The sequence below is a fragment of the Lynx canadensis genome, chromosome D4 (assembly GCF_007474595.2).
Source record: "Lynx canadensis isolate LIC74 chromosome D4, mLynCan4.pri.v2, whole genome shotgun sequence".
Classification (NCBI taxonomy): domain Eukaryota; kingdom Metazoa; phylum Chordata; class Mammalia; order Carnivora; family Felidae; genus Lynx; species Lynx canadensis.
In genome coordinates, this window is record NC_044315.2 from 57,519,133 (window position 1) to 57,538,010 (window position 18,878).

At 47.1% G+C, this 18,878-nt stretch overlaps 2 protein-coding genes across 2 annotated transcripts; both read right to left on the reverse strand.

Annotated features, from left to right (window-relative positions):
• Positions 1–1,248: 1,248 nt before the first annotated feature.
• On the reverse strand, positions 1,249–2,202 carry LOC115499559 (olfactory receptor 13C7-like). The gene has a single exon (XM_030293648.1). It carries the CDS (start codon positions 2,200–2,202, stop codon positions 1,249–1,251), a length of 954 nt encoding a protein of 317 aa, XP_030149508.1.
• Positions 2,203–7,553: 5,351 nt separating this feature from the next.
• LOC115499563 (olfactory receptor 13C7-like) lies at positions 7,554–8,510 on the reverse strand. The gene has a single exon (XM_030293652.1). The coding sequence runs from the start codon at positions 8,508–8,510 to the stop codon at positions 7,554–7,556; it is 957 nt and encodes a 318-aa protein (XP_030149512.1).
• Between the last annotated feature and the right edge of the window lie 10,368 nt (positions 8,511–18,878).

Sequence of the window (18,878 nt, forward strand, 5' to 3'; positions counted from 1 at the left end):
TCCCCACAACAATTCCATGGGGTTGGCTTCATTATGTCCATTTTACAAATTAAAAAACTAAGAGTCTATAAGATTAAGTAGCTTTTTAAAAATGTATCTGAGGGGCGCCTGGGTGGCGCAGTCGGTTAAGCGTCCGACTTCAGCCAGGTCACGATCTCGCGGTCCGTGAGTTCGAGCCCCGCGTCAGGCTCTGGGCTGATGGCTCAGAGCCTGGAGCTTGCTTCCGATTCTGTGTCTCCCTCTCTCTCTGCCCCTCCCCCGTTCATGCTCTGTCTCTCTCTGTCCCAAAAATAAAAAATAAACGTTGAAAAAAAAAAATTAAAAATGTATCTGAATTACACAGGCAGGGGCACCTCCACATCAGTCAGGCTCCAAAGTCCATGCTCTTAACCACAAGAGTAATTAATTACCAGTGGATTTGTAGCATTGGTGCCAGTGCCCAGTCCAAATCTTGAAGAGACAGAGGAAATTGAGTTTGACCATTAGAGTCTGGATGGTTGCAAACATTAATTCCAGGAAAATAAAGGGACTCAGAATATAAACTGCATTGCAGTAATAATGAACTGAAGAGTGCTAGAAATTTTATTCTTGGCCTGCAGTATCTGGAGTTTGATTAGTGTGGACACGAAATCCTCCTTCACAAATTCGGGTAGGAATAGATGTGCTTTATGTACAATAAAAGAAGATGGAGGTAAAATAAGCTCTAGGATATTAAGCAGGAAATAATTAAACAGGAAGCACTCTGGGCCCCCTGCAGGGTTAAATGGTATCATTTGGGATGTCTTGATGTTGGTAATTTTGCAAAATGGCAGGTTGGTTTTCAGTTTGGACACCAATTAAGAAGTGACTTTTCCTCACTGCCATACCCCTCCCCTCCTTGCATAGTAGAGCAGAAAACAACATAATGGGCACAAATTGCAGCTGGTCAGCACATGAACAAGGAAAGTATGTTTTTCTTACAAAGTTTTCCATTTTTATTTATTTTTTTCATAACAAAAATAAAATATAAGAGTCACTTATTCTTGTTTCTAGGTGATGTAGCACAGTCCTCTCCCCTCTTCATTCCAAAGATTTGATGTTCATTGTCAATCACTCAGGAAAGTCCCATCCTGATGTGCATTGTTTGGGCAGTTTTGTGATGAGACTGGTGTGTAGGACCATCGAACAAATCTATGCTTATGAAGCAGTCATTTCCTAGGAGATCTGTGTGCACAGAGCCACAAGGTATGCTGCTTCCCCCTACTCTCACTAGGCAAAGCATTTCTGACTCACCAGAGTCTTCACAGCGACCTTCACATGCTTGTTTCTGAGACTGTAGATGATGGGGTTGAGCATGGGAGTCAGCACTCCATAGAAGAGGGATATAAGCTTGTCTGAAAGGTCCTGCTTATCTGCCCCCAGGGGGTCCTTGGATTTGGGCTTTGCGTACATGAAAAGAATGGTCCCATAGAAGATGACCACCACAGTGAGGTGGGCAGAGCAGGTGGAGAAAGCCTTTTTCCTCCCCTCAGCTGAAGGGATCCTCAGGATGGTAGCAATGATGAAGACATAAGAGCCAGAGATGAACAGAACTGGGACCCCCAGGAAGATCACATTGGCCACCCCCATACTGATCACATTGATGGAGATGTCAGCACAGGCCAACTTCAGGACAGCCAGGATCTCACAGGTGAAGTGGTTGATGACATTGTCCCCACAGAAGGGTAATTGTACTGCAAGAGAGATCTGCACCAAGGAGTTGGCTCCACCAGCCACCCAGGAGCTGATAGCCATGGGCACATAGACAGCCTTGCTCATGACCACAGGGTACCTCAGGGGGTTACAGATGGCCACATAGCGATCAAATGCCATCATTCCCAGAAGCACACACTCTGTGGCCCCCATGGCAAAGGAGAGGAACATCTGCATGGCACAGCCTGAGAAGGAGATGGTTTTCCTGGGAGTGAGGAAGCCATCCAAGACGAGAGGGATGGAAGAGGTTGTGTAGCAGATGTCCAGGAAGGAGAGGTTCCCCAGGAAGAAGTACATGGGCGTGTGCAGGCGGGAGTCAAGGATGGTCACCAGGATGAGGACCCCATTGCCCAGCAGGATCACCAGGTACATCAACAGGATGAACACAAAAAACATTTTCTCAAGCTTTGGCTGATCTGACAGCCCCAGCAAGACAAATCCTGCTACAACAGATTGGTTGCCCACTTCCATTTTAAATTCTCTCTTCTACCCTCGGGAAAACTGAGGACAGCAAGCACATGTTTATAGGGATCAATATGTGGGGATTTAAATGACAACTTATAATTAAATTTATCCTTTGGCATGCCAACTTATAATAGTAACATTGAAATTACAAAAATCGTTGTCCACTGAAGTTACCTTAAAAGTCAGGATATGTCAAATCAAAAGCAGGAAGAGCAGACCCTGGAAACTTAATCAAATCATGATATATGATAGAATTTTAGACAGATCTATAGTGTTGACATACTTGAAGGAAGGGTCTACACGGGAACCATAAAAGAGGAACCCTGAAGTTGTACTGTAATGCATGGGTCCAGACCACTGATTGGCTCTTCTGGCCAGCCCTCCCTGCCTGTAATTGTCCCTGCAGTGTCCTTAGGGGCTTCCAGCTGTCATACTCAGTGGTGATAATCACTGACATCACTTCACTTACTCTAATCCTGTGCTTATACAATAATTTTCTGGCAATAATTTGAGGACTACGGAGAGGATGTGATGAGCAGAGGCCAGGAACATTAGAATCTGCGTAGCATTTATATTTGTTACTTGATGCCTGGTTTATACTTCATTTCTCATGAGTTTGGTTGATCTTCCTTCATTGCACTGTCAATAGGGACTCTCTGGCTAATAGTTCATGGAGACCCTACCAAAAGCACTTCTATATTCCCCCTCTCTAACCATGGCCTTTGTCCACAGCATTGCAGTTTCCCTTAGTCTGTTCCAGCCCCCAGTGCTAGGGAGCAGGGGTAGAATCCAAGGACAAATGTCCTTCATGCCTCCCAGTGTGACCATTTGTGACTCTATAAGCAAGTTCTACGCTTTTGGAGCTGTTTTATAAGTCACAACTCCTCACTCAGACCCTTTTATATCTGAGTTGACCATTAAAACCACTACAATACCACAATAATGCTTTCTCTCCCATAGAAGAGCAGACAGTTCTACCCAGCCTTGCAGAGGGGTCACCCCAAAGAGGCATTGCACATAGGATGTGCTCCAGTCATGTAGACCAGTTAATCCAATATATTAGAGAAAACCTCAAACCTTGGCTTCTCATGTTAAACATGAAGAAACAGAAGCTCACAAGTGCTCCCTCATTTGTGCCAGAGCAGGTCTACTGAGGAGCCAAGGACCCACTATGAAATCCTGATCATCCTCGCTTTCCCTAGGACACTCATGAAAAATAGAGATGTCACACCTTTCTCTAAGATATCTGCCATGTAACAGAGCTTGGGTAGGAGGCTGTCCCTGGGCTTCACATGTTGCATCTGTGACTATTACCCTGTTGCTGCTAGTCTGAAGCTGTCCTCATGCAATTATCAGAGGACATTAACTATGGGCACTGAAAATACTTGGAAAAAAGAGATCTGTTTTTAGAGATATTAGTACTATTGGCTGCAGAATCTCAAGCTTGGCAGAAATGTCAAAAATTAACTGGTTTGCCTCTTTCCCCTCGATTGTATGAATGTCTATGAAATGCAATTTTCCCATTTCTGCTTTGAACACCTTGAGCTATGTGAGTGCATGGCTCCCATTCCTTTGTGAAACAGCCTTGATTGTTGGAAAGTTTTCCCTTACATTGAACAGAACTTCCTTCTTCTAATGTTGTCCCCATACCTTACCTCATACTGCCCCCCACTGGCCTAAACTCCCAGGACATGCCTGCTCCCTTCCCCTATAAAAGCCCTTCAGAGACATGGGAGCTGTGAGCTGGTCCCTACTCACAACTATCTTTTCTCTTCTCCCACCTACTTGGAGAAGTTTTGGCTACAGAGAGAGCTCAGTATACATCCAGTATGAGGATGAGGCCATGCCATCAGGAGCTTACCTAGACAGGAGGTTTCATGGCAGGGAGGATGCTGGAAGGCTCCTGGTTTTGGAGGTGATAGCTTCAACTGCCCACCTTGACCATCCCCTGTCTGGCTCTATCTGTTGAGGCTGTGCCTGGAAATGTGCAGCAAATTCTGTTTAGCTATCTTGGAGCTAAGCAGTCCCTTCAAATTTCACAGAAGGTAAAGAAAATTCAGGGTTGGCCATAGCCAAAGGGGCTCTAGATGCTCTCTTTGCTGGCCTTCTCCATGTCTGGTGAGATAATAGCAGGAAGGACACCTCAAGTTGCTGCTTCCCAGTGGCCCTGCAGTCATGCCCAACCTGCGTGATCGGGGCAGACACACTCTGCTCTCTGCCCCTTGCCCTCTCTCTATAGGTTCTGTCAAAGAACCACGGAGGAATTTAGAGTTCTGGTTGTTTGGGGGCAGTTTTAATCCCAGAAGCAATTTAAAGTTTGGTGGAGGCCTCACAGGAGTTTAGAGCCTGTGTCCCATGAACTCAATTATATACATTGTAGACAACACTATGTAAATCTTAACTCTCACTACAAAGAAATGTTCCTTAGATTAGAAATTCCCGTCCTGTCCTTGCTGACCTTCCTGGAAGTAGAGGAGATAACTAAGGTCTGACTATGCTTTTACCACAATGGTATCTGTTAGAGGGGGCTCTGCACTTGTCTTTGCAGGACTAAGTGTCCAAACAAGAGACGAAAGCTTGCCTAGACCCTCGCAGACACACTGGGCATCCACATTCTCCAGTAGCTGACCTTCGCTGCGGTCACCCAGCACTCATCCTGGGCTGATCAGCTCTAGCCCTTGCCCTCAAAGACAGGAAACATGTACCACAAGCCAGCACCAGGCGCTAGAAATGATAAGGATGGCACCTCTGATCTCCAGAAACTCCCAGTGACAGCTACAGTTTGAGAGATGATTGCCAAGTGCCCCTAAGCTGTATGGGAGGCCAGAACAGGCAAAAGTCAGAAGAAGGAGATCAGAGAAGCTTAGGTCCCAACTAGGAAGCAATTCTTCCTGCCCCCCTGCCATACTATAGTATAGCAGGGAATAAGGATTGTGGATTGAAGCAGAGGACATGAGGGCAGAAGAGAGCTCTAGGGTTGGTGAGAAAACAGCAGAGTCTACCCTTAGAAGCAGCTCTGGAGTCACAGGCCAGGCAGCTAACTAGCATTTTGCTAAGAGCTTCTGTTTAGTTGGAAATCTTTGGTGACAAGAAACAAGAGAACCCTTCAGGTCACCTCAACTGGAGTCCAGGAGGTGAGAATCAGGCAGTATGGAACGTGGCCATGCCTGCTCGGCAGGGCCTGAGAACAGGAATTTTCCCATATAAGTGGATAAGAGGGAAGGCAGGGAGGAGGTAAGGAGCCTTGGATTATAGCCTAATCTCTATCAAAAGCAGCTGACAAAGACTGGTCTTAAAAGAGGAGGAGGGTGATTTGCTAATAAAAGACCCTGGGAACTAATTTTTCCTTGAGAAGAAGATGGAAGTTGGTATCAGTTTGTTGTATACTTTTGTCACCCACGTGGGCATCATGTAGTCATCACGGTCCACGTTATCACAGGGGAAATGCACAAAGATCTCATTATAGAGTGTGGGTTCGGCTCCTCTCCATCAATGCTTTTGTCATTTTCATAAAGACTGAAGAAAAGAAGTCCTGGAGCCCCCTGGGTGGGGACCTCTACGACCCACAGACCACTGCAGGCTTCTGGCTGGAGACTAGCATGTGGGGACTTTCTCTTAAGGAAAGGTTTCAGCCCTCTGAGCCCTCACTTGAGACCCTCTATAGAAGTCTACCAGCCACATGGCACATCTCTGAGTCCAAGGAGTGCAGGGGGACAAGAGAAAGTTAAAAGGTAGGTGGGGAGAGACATCTGTGTATCTTCTTTAGTACCTGCATGCCAATTACATTTTTAGGCACTGCAGACAAATACATTGGGAACTAGAGGGTCCACCTCAAGACTGCTCCCAACCTTGGCACTCTTACTTTTGGAGGTCTCGACCCACATCATGTCAAAATGCACCTGTATCCCATTTTATGTGTAATTTTGTGGTAAATTTGAAGTTATTTTTCTACTTCTGTTATTAGAATTACTTGGCATACAAGTGACTCAATTTACAATTCTATGGTTTCTCAACAGTTAGCATAAAAACTCTGGAGTGTTTGCAAAGCTAAGGTAACTAACTACATACACATTGTTTTAAAATAAGATTCATGAATACAGTACATTCGTTTATCCATTACTGAGGTTAACATAATATTCCCTTTTTTGGGCACACAAATAAACAATTATTAAGTTTTTAAAGGATTTCTGTTTGTTTGTCTTGTAGTTAAGAGCCAACAGGTTTTCCAGCCCTCAAACGTCTTTGTACTTAGAAAACACCCCATAAGGCCGGACTACTGCACCCTCATGCCCGGAGGGTAAAACAGCTCTGCTGACTCTCTGCTTAGGAGTAAAGACATTTGGGGGCGCCTGGGTGGCTCAGTCAGTTGAGCGACTGACTTTGGCTCAGGTCATGATCTCACGGTTTGGGAGTTCAAGCCCCAGGTCGGGCTCTGTGCTAACAGCTCAGAGCCTGGAGCCTGCTTTGGAGTCTGTGTCTCCCCCTCTCTCTCTCTCTGCCCCTCCCCCACTCATGCTCTGTCTCTCTCTGTCTCAGAAATAAATAAACATAAAAAAAAATTTAAACAAAAGGAGTAAAGACATTTGTACAGTAAGTACAAATTAAGATCTGTTTATAGAATAAAAAGTAAGGAATTTAACTTAGCAAATCATTTTTGGGGAATAATTATTTTCCTTGAACAAATGGAATTTGCCAAGTTACTTTCCTCGGGAGCCAGGGTGCAGGAGACACCTGGGAACGCAGGCCCATCACACACAACTCATGCACCAGTACTGAGATTTGATAATTGTTTTCTGTTGTGGGTAAGCTTTCCCAGGAAGTTGACTCTGGTGGGGAGATTTTCATGCAGGATGTTGACTGGAGAGTGCTCTTAAGATCAATACCTGTGGGGTGGAGGTGAAGGAAGCAGGACAGTGCAGAGGAAGAACTTGGACTGCCACGTAACTCTCATGGGCCAAGGGCAAGCCAGTGCAGCAACTAACTGAATGTTGTTTGCCACCAGTACTCCCAGTGGGTGGGGTAACAGGAGCCAAAGCCCCTAAGGGAGAGAGAGGCGGGGTCTGGGCAGTACACTCACCACACCACCCACTGTACACTCTTAACCAGTACTTCTCAAGGCTTAACACGCACATGAATCTCCTGAGGGATCTTGTTAACATGTAGATTCCAATTCAGTTAAATCTGGAATGGGTCCCTTCCGCATGTCTAATAAGCTCCCAGGTGCTGCTAACACTGCTGCTCCATGGACCACACTATGAGCAGCATGGCTCTGAATTCAATTTGCCCTTCACCTAGCATCACTTTGCATTGAATTTCTCAAGTGAATCAGAGTGTGTGGGCCATGACATATCCCAGCATCACTGGGTGAAGCGTTTCTGAGCCACCAGGTACCTCACTGCGGTCTTAACATCCTTGTTCCTCAGACTATAGATGATGGGGTTGAGCATAGGAGTTAAAAGTCCATAGAAGAGGGAGATGAGCTTGTCTGAAAGGTCCTGCTTGTCTGCCCCCAGGGGGTCCTTGGATTTGGGCTTCCCATACATGAAGAGGATGGTTCCGTAGAAGACGACCACGACTGTGAGGTGAGCAGAGCAGGTGGAGAAGGCCTTTTTCCTCCCTTCAGCTGAGGGGATCCTCAGGATGGTGGTGAGGATGAAGACGTAGGAGACAAAGATGAACATAACTGGGACCCCCAGGAAGATCACATTGGCCACCCCCATACTGATCACATTGATGGAGATGTCAGCACAGGCCAACTTCAGGACAGCCAGGATCTCACAGGTGAAGTGGTTGATGACATTGTCCCCACAGAAGGGTAATTGTACTGCAAGAGAGATCTGCACCAAGGAGTTGGCTCCACCAGCCACCCAGGAGCTGATAGCCATGGGCACATAGACAGCCTTGCTCATGACCACAGGGTACCTCAGGGGGTTACAGATGGCCACATAGCGATCAAATGCCATCATGCCCAGAAGCACACACTCTGTGGCCCCCATGGCAAAGGAGAGGAACATCTGCATGGCACAGCCTGAGAAGGAGATGGTTTTCCTGGGAGTGAGGAAGCCGTCCAGGACTAGAGGAACTGAAGAGGTTGTGTAGCAGATGTCCAGGAAGGAGAGGTTCCCCAGGAAGAAGTACATGGGCGTGTGCAGGCGGGAGTCAAGGATGGTCACCAGGATGAGGACCCCATTGCCCAGCAGGATCACCAGATACATAGACAGGATGAGTACAAAGAACGTTTTCTCTAGTTTTGGATGGGCAGAGAGGCCAAGCAAAACAAATTCTGTCACAGCAGATTGGTTGGATGCTTCCATTTCAAACTCTCTCCTTTATCCCTAAAAGTACTGAAGGCAGAAATTCTTGTTGGTTTTTTGATGGCTTGCTTGAATCAGTACATGGGGATCACAGCATCATGTCCCTAAAATTATAAACAAACTTAATCTATATATGGGATTCAACTACAAAACCAAGTAATCTCAAGTAAGGCTGTGTAGCAGTCAAAAGCATCTAGAGCAGAACTTGGAAATCTAATGAAACTTAATGAAATAAAAAAGACATTTTGATATTAATATACCTAAAGCAAAAATTGTGTGTCTGCATATGCTGTGTGTCTTCCACACTTTCCAGGGAAACAGGAGCCTCTGACTAATTCTGTCTCTCTCATACAATTGGGACCACAAGCTATCCCAGCTCAGCGACAGAGGCCATTGAGTCACGTTGCCCATTCCTCTGGCTCCAGTTCTTCTTTGCCCAGTAAATTTCTAATATAATTGGACTCCCAATACAAACAGTTTTATAGGAAAAGAATGTGCTGGCTTGCAAACATAAAGTTACTTATATTTGTAACCGTTTTATTTCTTATACAGTATGTGGTTTACACTTCAGTATCTTCTGAGTTTAGTTGGTATGAATCAATTTATCTGATCCTGGCCCTCTTCTCTGAATAATCTGACCCAATTGAATTTCTGGAACCTATAACATGGAGCACTCACCAAAATCTCCCATAACCACAGCTCACCTGTCTGTACCTCCATGGCTCTGGACCTTGGGCCCAAGGAATATAATCATAGCTGACAGTCAGAGCCCATTCATAATACACACCCCCAGCCTAGGTTGAGTGGGGTCTTGAGTCATGTGCCATCCAGTGCCATTGAGATGCTTTGGAGACATCATCACATGTAAATCTACTCAGCTTGCCAGAATATTCAGTGCCACACTGTAGATCATCACAATTTTTCTGCCAAAGAGATTAGGAACACCAGATGTGATCAGGCCCTGTAGCAGAGTGCCTAAAACAGCATGGAGTGACCTGACTGCTGATTAAAAATACAGATTGCTGAGTCCTACATTTGCAGATGATCTTGGAGATCAATTTTTTGTTTGCATAGTTTTTAAATAAATGTTTCTCATATATTTCTGATCCACACCAGTCTTGGGAATCACTGACCTCTCAGTTTAAAGGTGGGGAGGGGTGCCTGAGGGGCTCAGTCAGTTAAGCACCCGACTCACAGTTTGTGAATTCAAGCCTTGCATCAGGCTCTGTGCTGACAGTTCAAAGCCTGGAGCCTGCTTCAGATTCTGTGTGTGTCTCTCTCTCTGCCCCTCCTCCTCTCACACTCTGGCTCTCTCTCAAAAATAAACAGATATTAAAATTTTTTTTAAGGTGGGGAAACTGAGGCCTGGAGAGAGGTTTGTGACTTGCACATGGCCCCAAAGAAAGGGTACTTTCTTCTAATTGGTAATGATACAGTGCCCAAAAGAAATTATCTCGGGATATGTGGAATGAAGAGAGAGAGAATCATTTTTAGAGAAAAGCTCTTTTAGTACCAGGAAGTGCAGAATTTGAAGCTTGGCAGAACCTTCAGATATTAAACCAATCCAGTCCCCTTCCCTAACCCACCTGTTACAGTGATCCTCTCCTCAGGAAGTAATTTCTCTGCCTCTGCAGAACATTTGAACAACATGGGGGCTCGCATCCTCCCATATTATTGTCAATATATATCAATATATTGTTGATTGCTTTTTTTCTAACTTCTTCCTTCCTCCACGGGCCCAAAGACTCCTCTGGGCTCATGCAAAACAGACCTGCTCCCTTGTCATAGCAGCAGCCTTCAGAGCTTTAGAAATAATTGTCTTGTCCCCCAGCCCAGTTTTTCCCTCCCTGCCTCACCCTGCACTCTCTTTTCAGCCTCTTTTCTTCCCTCCCAACTGGTGAGGAGCTGGCCATAAACATCGCCTGGAACTTACCCAGCGTGGGGTGACATCTAGGCTGGGCCTGTCGCTCACAGGAAGGGAAGCCACTGGAGGGGGGAGGCTGCCAGTTTACAGGAGCAAGGCGAAATGACTGTTTCTGTTGTCATCTGTCCATCTGGATGCTACCAAGCCATAACCAAGGAGGCCATACAGGCTTTATCTCTCAGAGCTGCTCCAGCAACAGGTAGATGCACATTTGTAACATGGGCACATACTCTTTAACTATTGTCTGACTTCCTGGTGTCTCTAAATGACCCTAGGTATAGAGGGGTCCAAAGTACAGCCACAGGTCAAAGCCCATAGAAGCTGCAGCTACTCAAGGTGCCTTTGCCGGAACTTGGGGCTTAGGAAGACAACGAGACAAAGGTTAACTGTCGAGGATGAGGCTCGGCCAGGAACCTCAGCCCAGGGAAGGCTGCACCCCAGGGTGAGTTGGTGAGCCATGCAGCTACTAGACCCAACATCCTCTTGTCTGGGCTCCACACTTTCTCCAGGGGGCCCCATGATGACTCTCTCAGGAATTAATGCTGGGTTGCTTTGGGGCCAGGCCCTATCCCAGAAGCAATTTAAAGTTTGGTGAGAGGCTCAGAATTTAGACTTCAATCCCATAGACCCAATTAGGCAATGTTGTGAAGTCTACCCAATGCTGCCCTCTCACTACAAGGAAGTCTCAGCTTAGAACATCCTCTGGCCAGGTAATCAGAGTTCCCCTGGGTTTTGATCACGATAATCGGTTCAAGATGGTTCTGAAATTGTCCCCAGAGAAGGAAAAAGAACTGGGCCTCAGTGGTTCAAATATTCCTGGGAACTTTGGGCCAGATAGATTCCCTGCCCGTCAGCCATCTCCTCCCCTCCATTCCATGACCCAGCGTTCTCTCTCTCTCTCTCTCTCTCTCACTCGTTCTCACTAACCTGCCCACCACTCTGAACAATCGCTATGACCGTGTCAAGTACCAAAATGCCAAGTACCAGAGAGCAGGAGCTGGGGACATGATGACCAGAAATGGGCCTTTGCCTTCAGAGAATGGCAGGCACCGCAGGAATATCTAGAGAGCAAGGCATGGCTGACAGGGCCACAGAGTTTTCCAGGAGGCTGTGCACAGGAGGAGGGCGCAGAACTAGCCCAGGATGAAGATAACAGGGATGGGGAGAGAGGGACAGAAGGAGACATTTAGAAGGAAGAAATGGTGGGATTTAGAGACAGATGTGGGGTGAGAGGTGCAGGAGAGAGAAGAACCAACAGTGGCTAAGATACCAGATGATTACGGAGGAGAGGCTGTCCGGGCTGGAAGGGGTAGGGTGGCTGCAGGGTTGTTTCTGACATTTCACGCTACGGTTTTGGTATATCTTTAGTGCCCAGCTCATTGGTTACTAGAAATAGAGATATGACTAAGAAATTGTGTCTGTGACTGAGGAGTTTATGGCCTGTTGGATTTGTTATATTTGAGATAACGGTGAGATGTCGATATCAATGAGTTACCGTTAATTTATAATTTTTCTAAATCTCGTCTTACCTAAGGTTCCCCAGGATCCCTTGAGGTAGGTATGAGGGATACTTGGATGTGAGCAGGTAGAGGAACCCTCCATCTCTGGGCCAGAGCACCTTGTATTCGTGATGTCTGACATCTTTGCCCTCTGCTCTCCAAGTGCTAGGAGCCTTTCCTCCTTCACTCTTGGCTTCCTCAGGGTGAGGGGATGTTTCAGAGTTTGTGGGGGAACAGCGGTGCAGGCAGGCCTCGTGGTCGGACAGGTGTTGGAATGTCAACCTGAGTGGCTCCCGCTGGCCCCTCTGTGGCAGAGCTCTGTGTCCCCCAACTCCAGGGCTCTGCCACACTGGGGACTCCGATGTGCCTCACGGACTCCAGCTGGGACTAAATACCCCCTACTCTCTTCCCTCTGACTCGACTTGAGCTACCACAAGCCTAGCTTCCCACAGCCTTCTCTGTGTTACTGTGGTTTCTCCTTCCTCTCTTTCCTTCCTTATACCAGCTGCTATGTCCTGGTGTTTGAGTTCAAGCTCCTGAGAGACAGATCTAAGGGGTTTGGTTAGTCATCAGGCAGTATAGGCCATCACAGAGTTCACACGTTAACTGCCCCTAAGACAGGTGTCTGCCTGGTCTAGTCAGGTGGGTCCTGGGGCCATGGTGCTTCACGGTACAGAGCATGGAAACAACGTAAGAGGAAGGAGAACATAGGTATAACCAGTAAGTGAGGCTTCTTGGAATGAAGCAGCGAATCAGGCAAATGCTGTTTGGATAATCCAGCATTCAGACTTCAGAAATTACACACTTGTGTCTCCACTTAGTGCTCGCTGCATGGAGTGGTCTCCTCTCCATGAAGAGGCAAAGCTTTGGTCCTCTCATGGAGACAGGTTCTCCCTCCGCCTCCTCCCTTTACCATCTTCAGAGAAGTTCTGTTTCTCCGACCTTATACCACTCGACTCCAATCCCAGTTTTATCTCAAAACGGTGGTGGTTCTTTTCTGCCTTCACAGAGAATGTGCTAGAATGATTCCTGACAATCTCAAAGTGTTTTGGCCAAGGTTGAAAAGTTTTGGCTGGGGATCTGGTCACAGATCTAGTGAATTCCATGGGATGTCGTGTCCACATTTGTCCTCGGGAAGCCACAATTAACAGATGCCTCTCTAGGAAATGCTGGGGCTACTGGGATTCAGTCTACCCCTTTGGTCAGCTCCACTCATTTTTGGCAAGCTCACGTTTACACACACACACACAAACACATGGAATAAGGATATTTCTGACACACAAAGCTTTGTCTTGGCCAACTAAAACTCAAATATCCCCTGGCTGGTCTGTCTGGGGCTTTCCTAGGCAGTGAGGAGAAATGAAGAGAAACATTTTCAGAACCACTTCAAATCTCAATCACACACTGAGTTAGTAAGAAATCCAGCCCAGTGCTACTCAAGTGTGACTACAGGCAGCACTGGCATCACCTGGGAACTTGTTAGTAATGCAGATTCCTGGGCACCTCCTTGGACCTACAGAATCAATCTCTGGTGGTGGGTCCACATGTGTGCCTCTGTTTGTGTATGTGTATGTGTTTTCCTAATCTCTCTTTTTTTAATTTTTTAATATTCATTTATTTTTGAGGGGGGGGAGGGGCAGAGGGGGGTGTGTGGGGTGTGGCGGGGGGGGGGCACAGAATTGGAAGCAGGCTCCAGGCTGTCAGCACAGAGCCTGACGCGGGGCTCGAACTCACAAACAGTGAGACCATGACCTGAGCAAAAGTCAGATGCCCAACTGACTGAGCCACCCAGGTGCCCCTTCTAATCTCTTTTTTTTAATTTTTTAAAAATGTTTATTTAGTTTTGAGAGAGAGAGAGAGAGAGAGAGAGAGAGAGAGACTGAGTGCAAGTAGGGGTGGGGCAGAGAAACAAGGAGACACAGAATTCCAACTAGGCTCCAGGCTCTGAGCTGTCGGTTGCAGAGCCCAACGTGGGGCTTGAACTCATGGACCACAAGATCATGACCTGAGTCAGAAGCCAGAAGTTGGAAACTTAAATGACCGAGTCACCCAGGCGCCCCCTTTTTAACATTTATTTTTGAGAGAGAGAGAGAGAGCGTGAGCAGGTCAGAGGGGAGGGGCAGAGACTTAACCAACTGAGTCACCCAGGCGTCCCTCTGATTTCTGTTTTAACAGGTCCTCTGGATTCTCCTGCATACAAATGTCTGAGAAGCACCCGTCTATCTAGACTTCTCCTAGGATTGGAATTCTGGTTATTCCTTTTAAGCAATCGAACCGGAGGGAGGTATTTTTTATGAATGGTCAGAGCAGCTGCTGCAATTCCTCTGCCCTGGAGTCAGCTGCGCTTTCGGTCTCGTTGGCCCTTAACTCCTGACCCTTGACCCTTGACTGTTCACACCCCTGCTGCCCTCCTCTGGGTCACTTTCTCTGGGGCCTTTCTGTCCTCAGGATCCACTTTCTCGGAGCGTCTGCGCACTAGAGTGAGTGGGACCCTCGCGGCCCAGAGGTCAGGGAGGTCCTGGAGATACCATGAACTCATGTTGCAGAGACTGCAGCAGTCTCTTACGGCAGTACGGCTGGAATTGGATCCAGACGCGGCAGAGCAATGCCAGCCACTCTAGGTATTTAGTCCACGAGTGTCCTGCACACACATCTCCCTCATCTCTCCCAAACACACTTTACCCCCAAATGAATTCGGAATTCATCTTCTCCCCTAAAACCAGCAACTTGGTCAGTGAACTTCAGTGGTGCTGCCATCATCCACCCATTATCTGAGCGACAGATATTGACTCTGCCCTCTTTCCTGCCTGCTCTATGCAACCAAACTCTGGTATTGTATTTTGCATCTACCAAACATTCCTTGAATCTCCATGTTCACCGCCCCTCAATCCCTTCCTAGTTAAATGTCCTTATCTTCACTTGCCTTCAGCGTTTCCCTCTCTTTTTCATTCTGTCCTCCTGCGCCCTGTATCCCTCCACATTGTGCTCAGAAGGATCAACCTCAAATGCAAATCTGACCATGCCAGACCTTTACTTAAAATCCCTAAGTGCCTTGGGACGCCTGGGTAGCTCAGTCGGTAAAGTGGTGGACTCTTGATCTCTGCTCTGATCTTGATCTCAGGGTTGTGAGTTCAAGCCCCGTGTTGGCATGAAATCTACTTTAAAAAAAGATCCCTGGAGCGCCTGGGTGGCTCAGTCGGTTGGGCGTCTTGACTTCAGCTCAGGTCACTATCTCGCAGTCCGTGAGTTCGAGCCCCGCGTCGGGCTCTGGGCTGACGGCTCAGAGCCTGGAGCCTGCTTCTGATTCTGTGTCTCCCTCTCTCTGCCCCTCCCCCATTCATGCTCTGTCTCTCTCTGTCCCAAAAATAAATAAACGTTAAAAAAATAAAAATAAAAAAAGATCCCTAAGTGCCTCAGTAGCCCCTACGGGAGAAAGTTAGGACTTTCCTCAGCATGCCCCCAAAGACAAACCAGAGTCCAGTCCGCCTTCCTCCCCATCAGCAGTACCTGCCTTGTGTGCTCCTACAGTACTGCATGGCTGGTCGCTCCCCACTCTGGGGGCTCTTTCTCGTTTCTGTGTCTTTGTTTATGCAGCTTCTTCTGGCTGGGACGATTCCCACTCCCCTTTGTCAGGTCAACTGTCACTCACTCATTCCAGTGGTATGCTGGTAAATGTTTAACAACCAGATCTCCAGGTCAAAAAGCCCTGGTCTGGAGCATTTGCTGATTTCTGTGTTGTAAACACTCCCACGATGGCCAATTTCAGGCAACCAACAAAGTCACTGAATGGGAGTTGGGAGGAGATGCACACATTTGGCCAGTCAGTTCCAGCACACGATGGGCTTTGGATCATCTGCTCCAGGAAGTCTGGCCCCTGCCTCCCTCTGGACTCTCACCAGGAGCTGGGCATTCTCCCTCTCCCGCGCCACCTACCTCGTTTGGTCATTTTCTTTTCATGTTCCTCTCTTGCCACTAGAGGGCGCAATCCAGAAGGCAGAGACCGCGGTTACTGTGTACATTTCTGCTTCCAGGCAGGGCACACTCAACGATTGTTGGCTGAGTAAAGGAATGTACCCATTCTCTGGACCCATCCCTGTTGTTGGCCCATTCTGTCAGTGACTTTCAAGAGGTTTTAGAGCACATGCACAAATGAAAGAAAGCTGAAAGGACAGTGATTTAAATGGATGCTGGGTGAGGACTGAGGAAGAACACAGCAGGTTGCTTAATCCTGTGAGTTGAAAATTTAGAGGGAAAGTATAAGTCTTCTAGTCAGGCTCCTAAAAACCACTGCCAAAGCACAGACTTAGGGTGATGGTGCTTGGCCACTGCACAGCAGAAGAGACTTGGGGATCTGAATGAGTCCTGGAATCACTGCCCAGCAGGCGGTTGGACCCTATTAATGGAATTATGATGTTCAGGGGAAAGAAGGGAGACAGGAAAGAAGGGAGGAGGGGTGGGAGGGAAAAAGGAAGCAGGCAGCAAACTTCCTTCCGTGCCTTCAGCATAATTGGATCTTGGGGATGTTATCCCAGAAGAATACAAAGTTTCTAGACTGAGTACAACTCACTTTCCAAACTTTAAATGACTTCAGGGACTAGAATGGTCCCAAAGAACAGACTGTAATTTAAATTATCTTCTAAAGGCGATGGCCAGTCCTTTGGAAATTGTGCCCTGAGCGCACGAGGCAGGTGGAGGGGAAAGGACTGACTGGACATTTCACCTGCCTTGTCACACGTTCTGAACTCACCCTGATACTTCAGACCCAGTGTTGCTATTTCTGACATGTGGCCTCTTCCCAACCCTTAGGAAACAAAGGGATCATTTGTGTTCACCATGTTTCTGATCCAGGTAAGTGCAGGTTTTGATCACACCAAAATTTTCATTAGCAAGCTTCATTTCTGCCCTCAGACTTGATTGTAACAGAATAGAGGCTCAAGAGGGAGAGAAGCCCCTTCGTTGGTATGGTGTTATTCCCATGGAGTCAAATAGACCCCACAAGTTGCAAAATTTTGTAAGAGAGATCATCTGTTCTCACCCCACTTTGTGCGGAGGGAATAGGGCTTGCCCAGGACCTCACAGCTCATAGTCTTGTGTCCACATTCAGGTGTCCCTTCTTGATTAAAACCAGGGTGGGGGAGGACTCTTCTTCTGTAGTTAATGATTCAAAGGACAGTAATAATCACGAGCCATGTTTCTGGATCTGGTGATGATGGCATGAAGGGAATATTTTCTTCACACAATCCGGGTTCTTGGGAGAGGACTGGTCAACTCAGGCTGGGACTGATTTACTGCCCCAGCACATATGTCACAAGTAGTAGTGTGTCCTGGGCATCCGAGCCATCCCCACACTGGGAGCCATTCTCAGTACTGAGTGGCCTTGTAGTCAATTCCTGGATGGTACCTTTGCTTCAAAGAGATATATCAGTGTTTTTAAGATGCTGGCAGAAAAAGGGAGATTGTTGTTTATCTTCATGCTAAAGCCGAGGGATTTGTAGATATTTGGAGGGCTGGCACATGGAAGAGGGATTAAGGTTGCAAAGGAGCAGATTTCAGCTCAGTATCCAAGGAGAAACTTCAAAGGGAACGATCCTCATCAGGAAGCACAGAGTCCCACATCGCTCAGGCCATCAAGCACAGGCTGGAGGGCCAGGAAGAAGGTGGTAGGGCTATCTGCACTGGAAAGGGAGCACATTGCTAAATAGATCCTAAAGCCCATCGTCAGTAGCGTTGGCGTGATTATTGTGGTTGCTGCTGCTGTAATTACTTGTTTGCATGACTATTTGCATATCTACTTCCCCCCGCTAGATGTTGAGCTCTTTCTTTGAGGTCATGGGCTCTGCCTTTCATTGCTGTGTTCCCACCACCTAGGATTATGCCTGCCCCCAAAGCAGGTGCTCAGTAAATGTGTCAGCCTGAACTGAATTTTGATGGCACTTATTAGGTCACAGCTACAATGTTAAGAACCACTGGAGGAGTGTCTCTGAGCTCCCCAGGTAGATGTGCCCCTGCATAATCAAGGAAGGGCCTCGATTGCTGAGAGAACTTGGCAAGATGGATGCCTGGGAAGTTCATGAATATTTTAGATATGGAGCACATAAAACTGAATGCCCAACACCCTCAGTGTTGCCTACAAGTGGGTTTTTTTTTTTTAATTGGTTCAGAATAAATCCCAGCTTGGGGAGCTCTCAGAAGTCTGAGGAGAGAGTCAAGCTTTCCAGAAAGAAGAGCTGACAGAGTGGGATGTGGGGCTTTGTGAACAGTCTCGGGGAGAAGCCAGTGCCTCTGGTGCAGACAGCTGGAGAATGAAGAAAAGAAGGGATATGCAGTCTGAACTCTCCGTCAGTGTGGCCACTGCGTGCAAGGGGCCCATTTGCTGCCCCAAATGTACAAAAGGATCAACAAGATGTTAAGACCGTGGCACTGTGGTCTGAGCTAATCCTCTCAAAAGGTGACAGCAGGGCAGAGGAGCTGGTGGCTCTCATTTGCCCCAGGAAGAGGGATGCTCGATTTCCTGTTTTTTTCCTGTTGGTTTTAATTTATGTTGTCTTGTCTCCTGCATGCCTCCTTCTTCTTCTTCTTCTTCTTCTTCTTCTTCTTCTTCTTCTTCTTCTTCTTCTTCTTCTTCTTCTTCTTCTTTTTAATGTGTGCCAGATGTTGTATTTGCAAAATTCTTTGTGGGAGTGATTCAGAAGACTGGGGTGATGTTACTTCCCTTCAGCCTGCATTTATATTTGCTTCTGATATTTGGAAGCACCAAAAATCTGGGACCACCTCGATCCAATTTCAGGGAAGATGGATCCCTGAAGGGAAGATCCAATTTTTGGGGAAGATTTGAAGCTGAGCTAGAGCACCTGTAAACAAATGCTTCCCTCTGACTCTTTTACTCCTGTGGTCCTGCCCTTTGGGATTCCCTACCAACGGGAGGAGGTTTCGGTAGAGGCCCTT

Bases quoted from the DNA above. Each gene is read 5' to 3' on its own strand.
- LOC115499559 (XM_030293648.1), bottom strand. From the start codon at position 2,202: ATGGAAGTGGGCAACCAATCTGTTGTAGCAGGATTTGTCTTGCTGGGG.
- LOC115499563 (XM_030293652.1), bottom strand. From the start codon at position 8,510: ATGGAAGCATCCAACCAATCTGCTGTGACAGAATTTGTTTTGCTTGGC.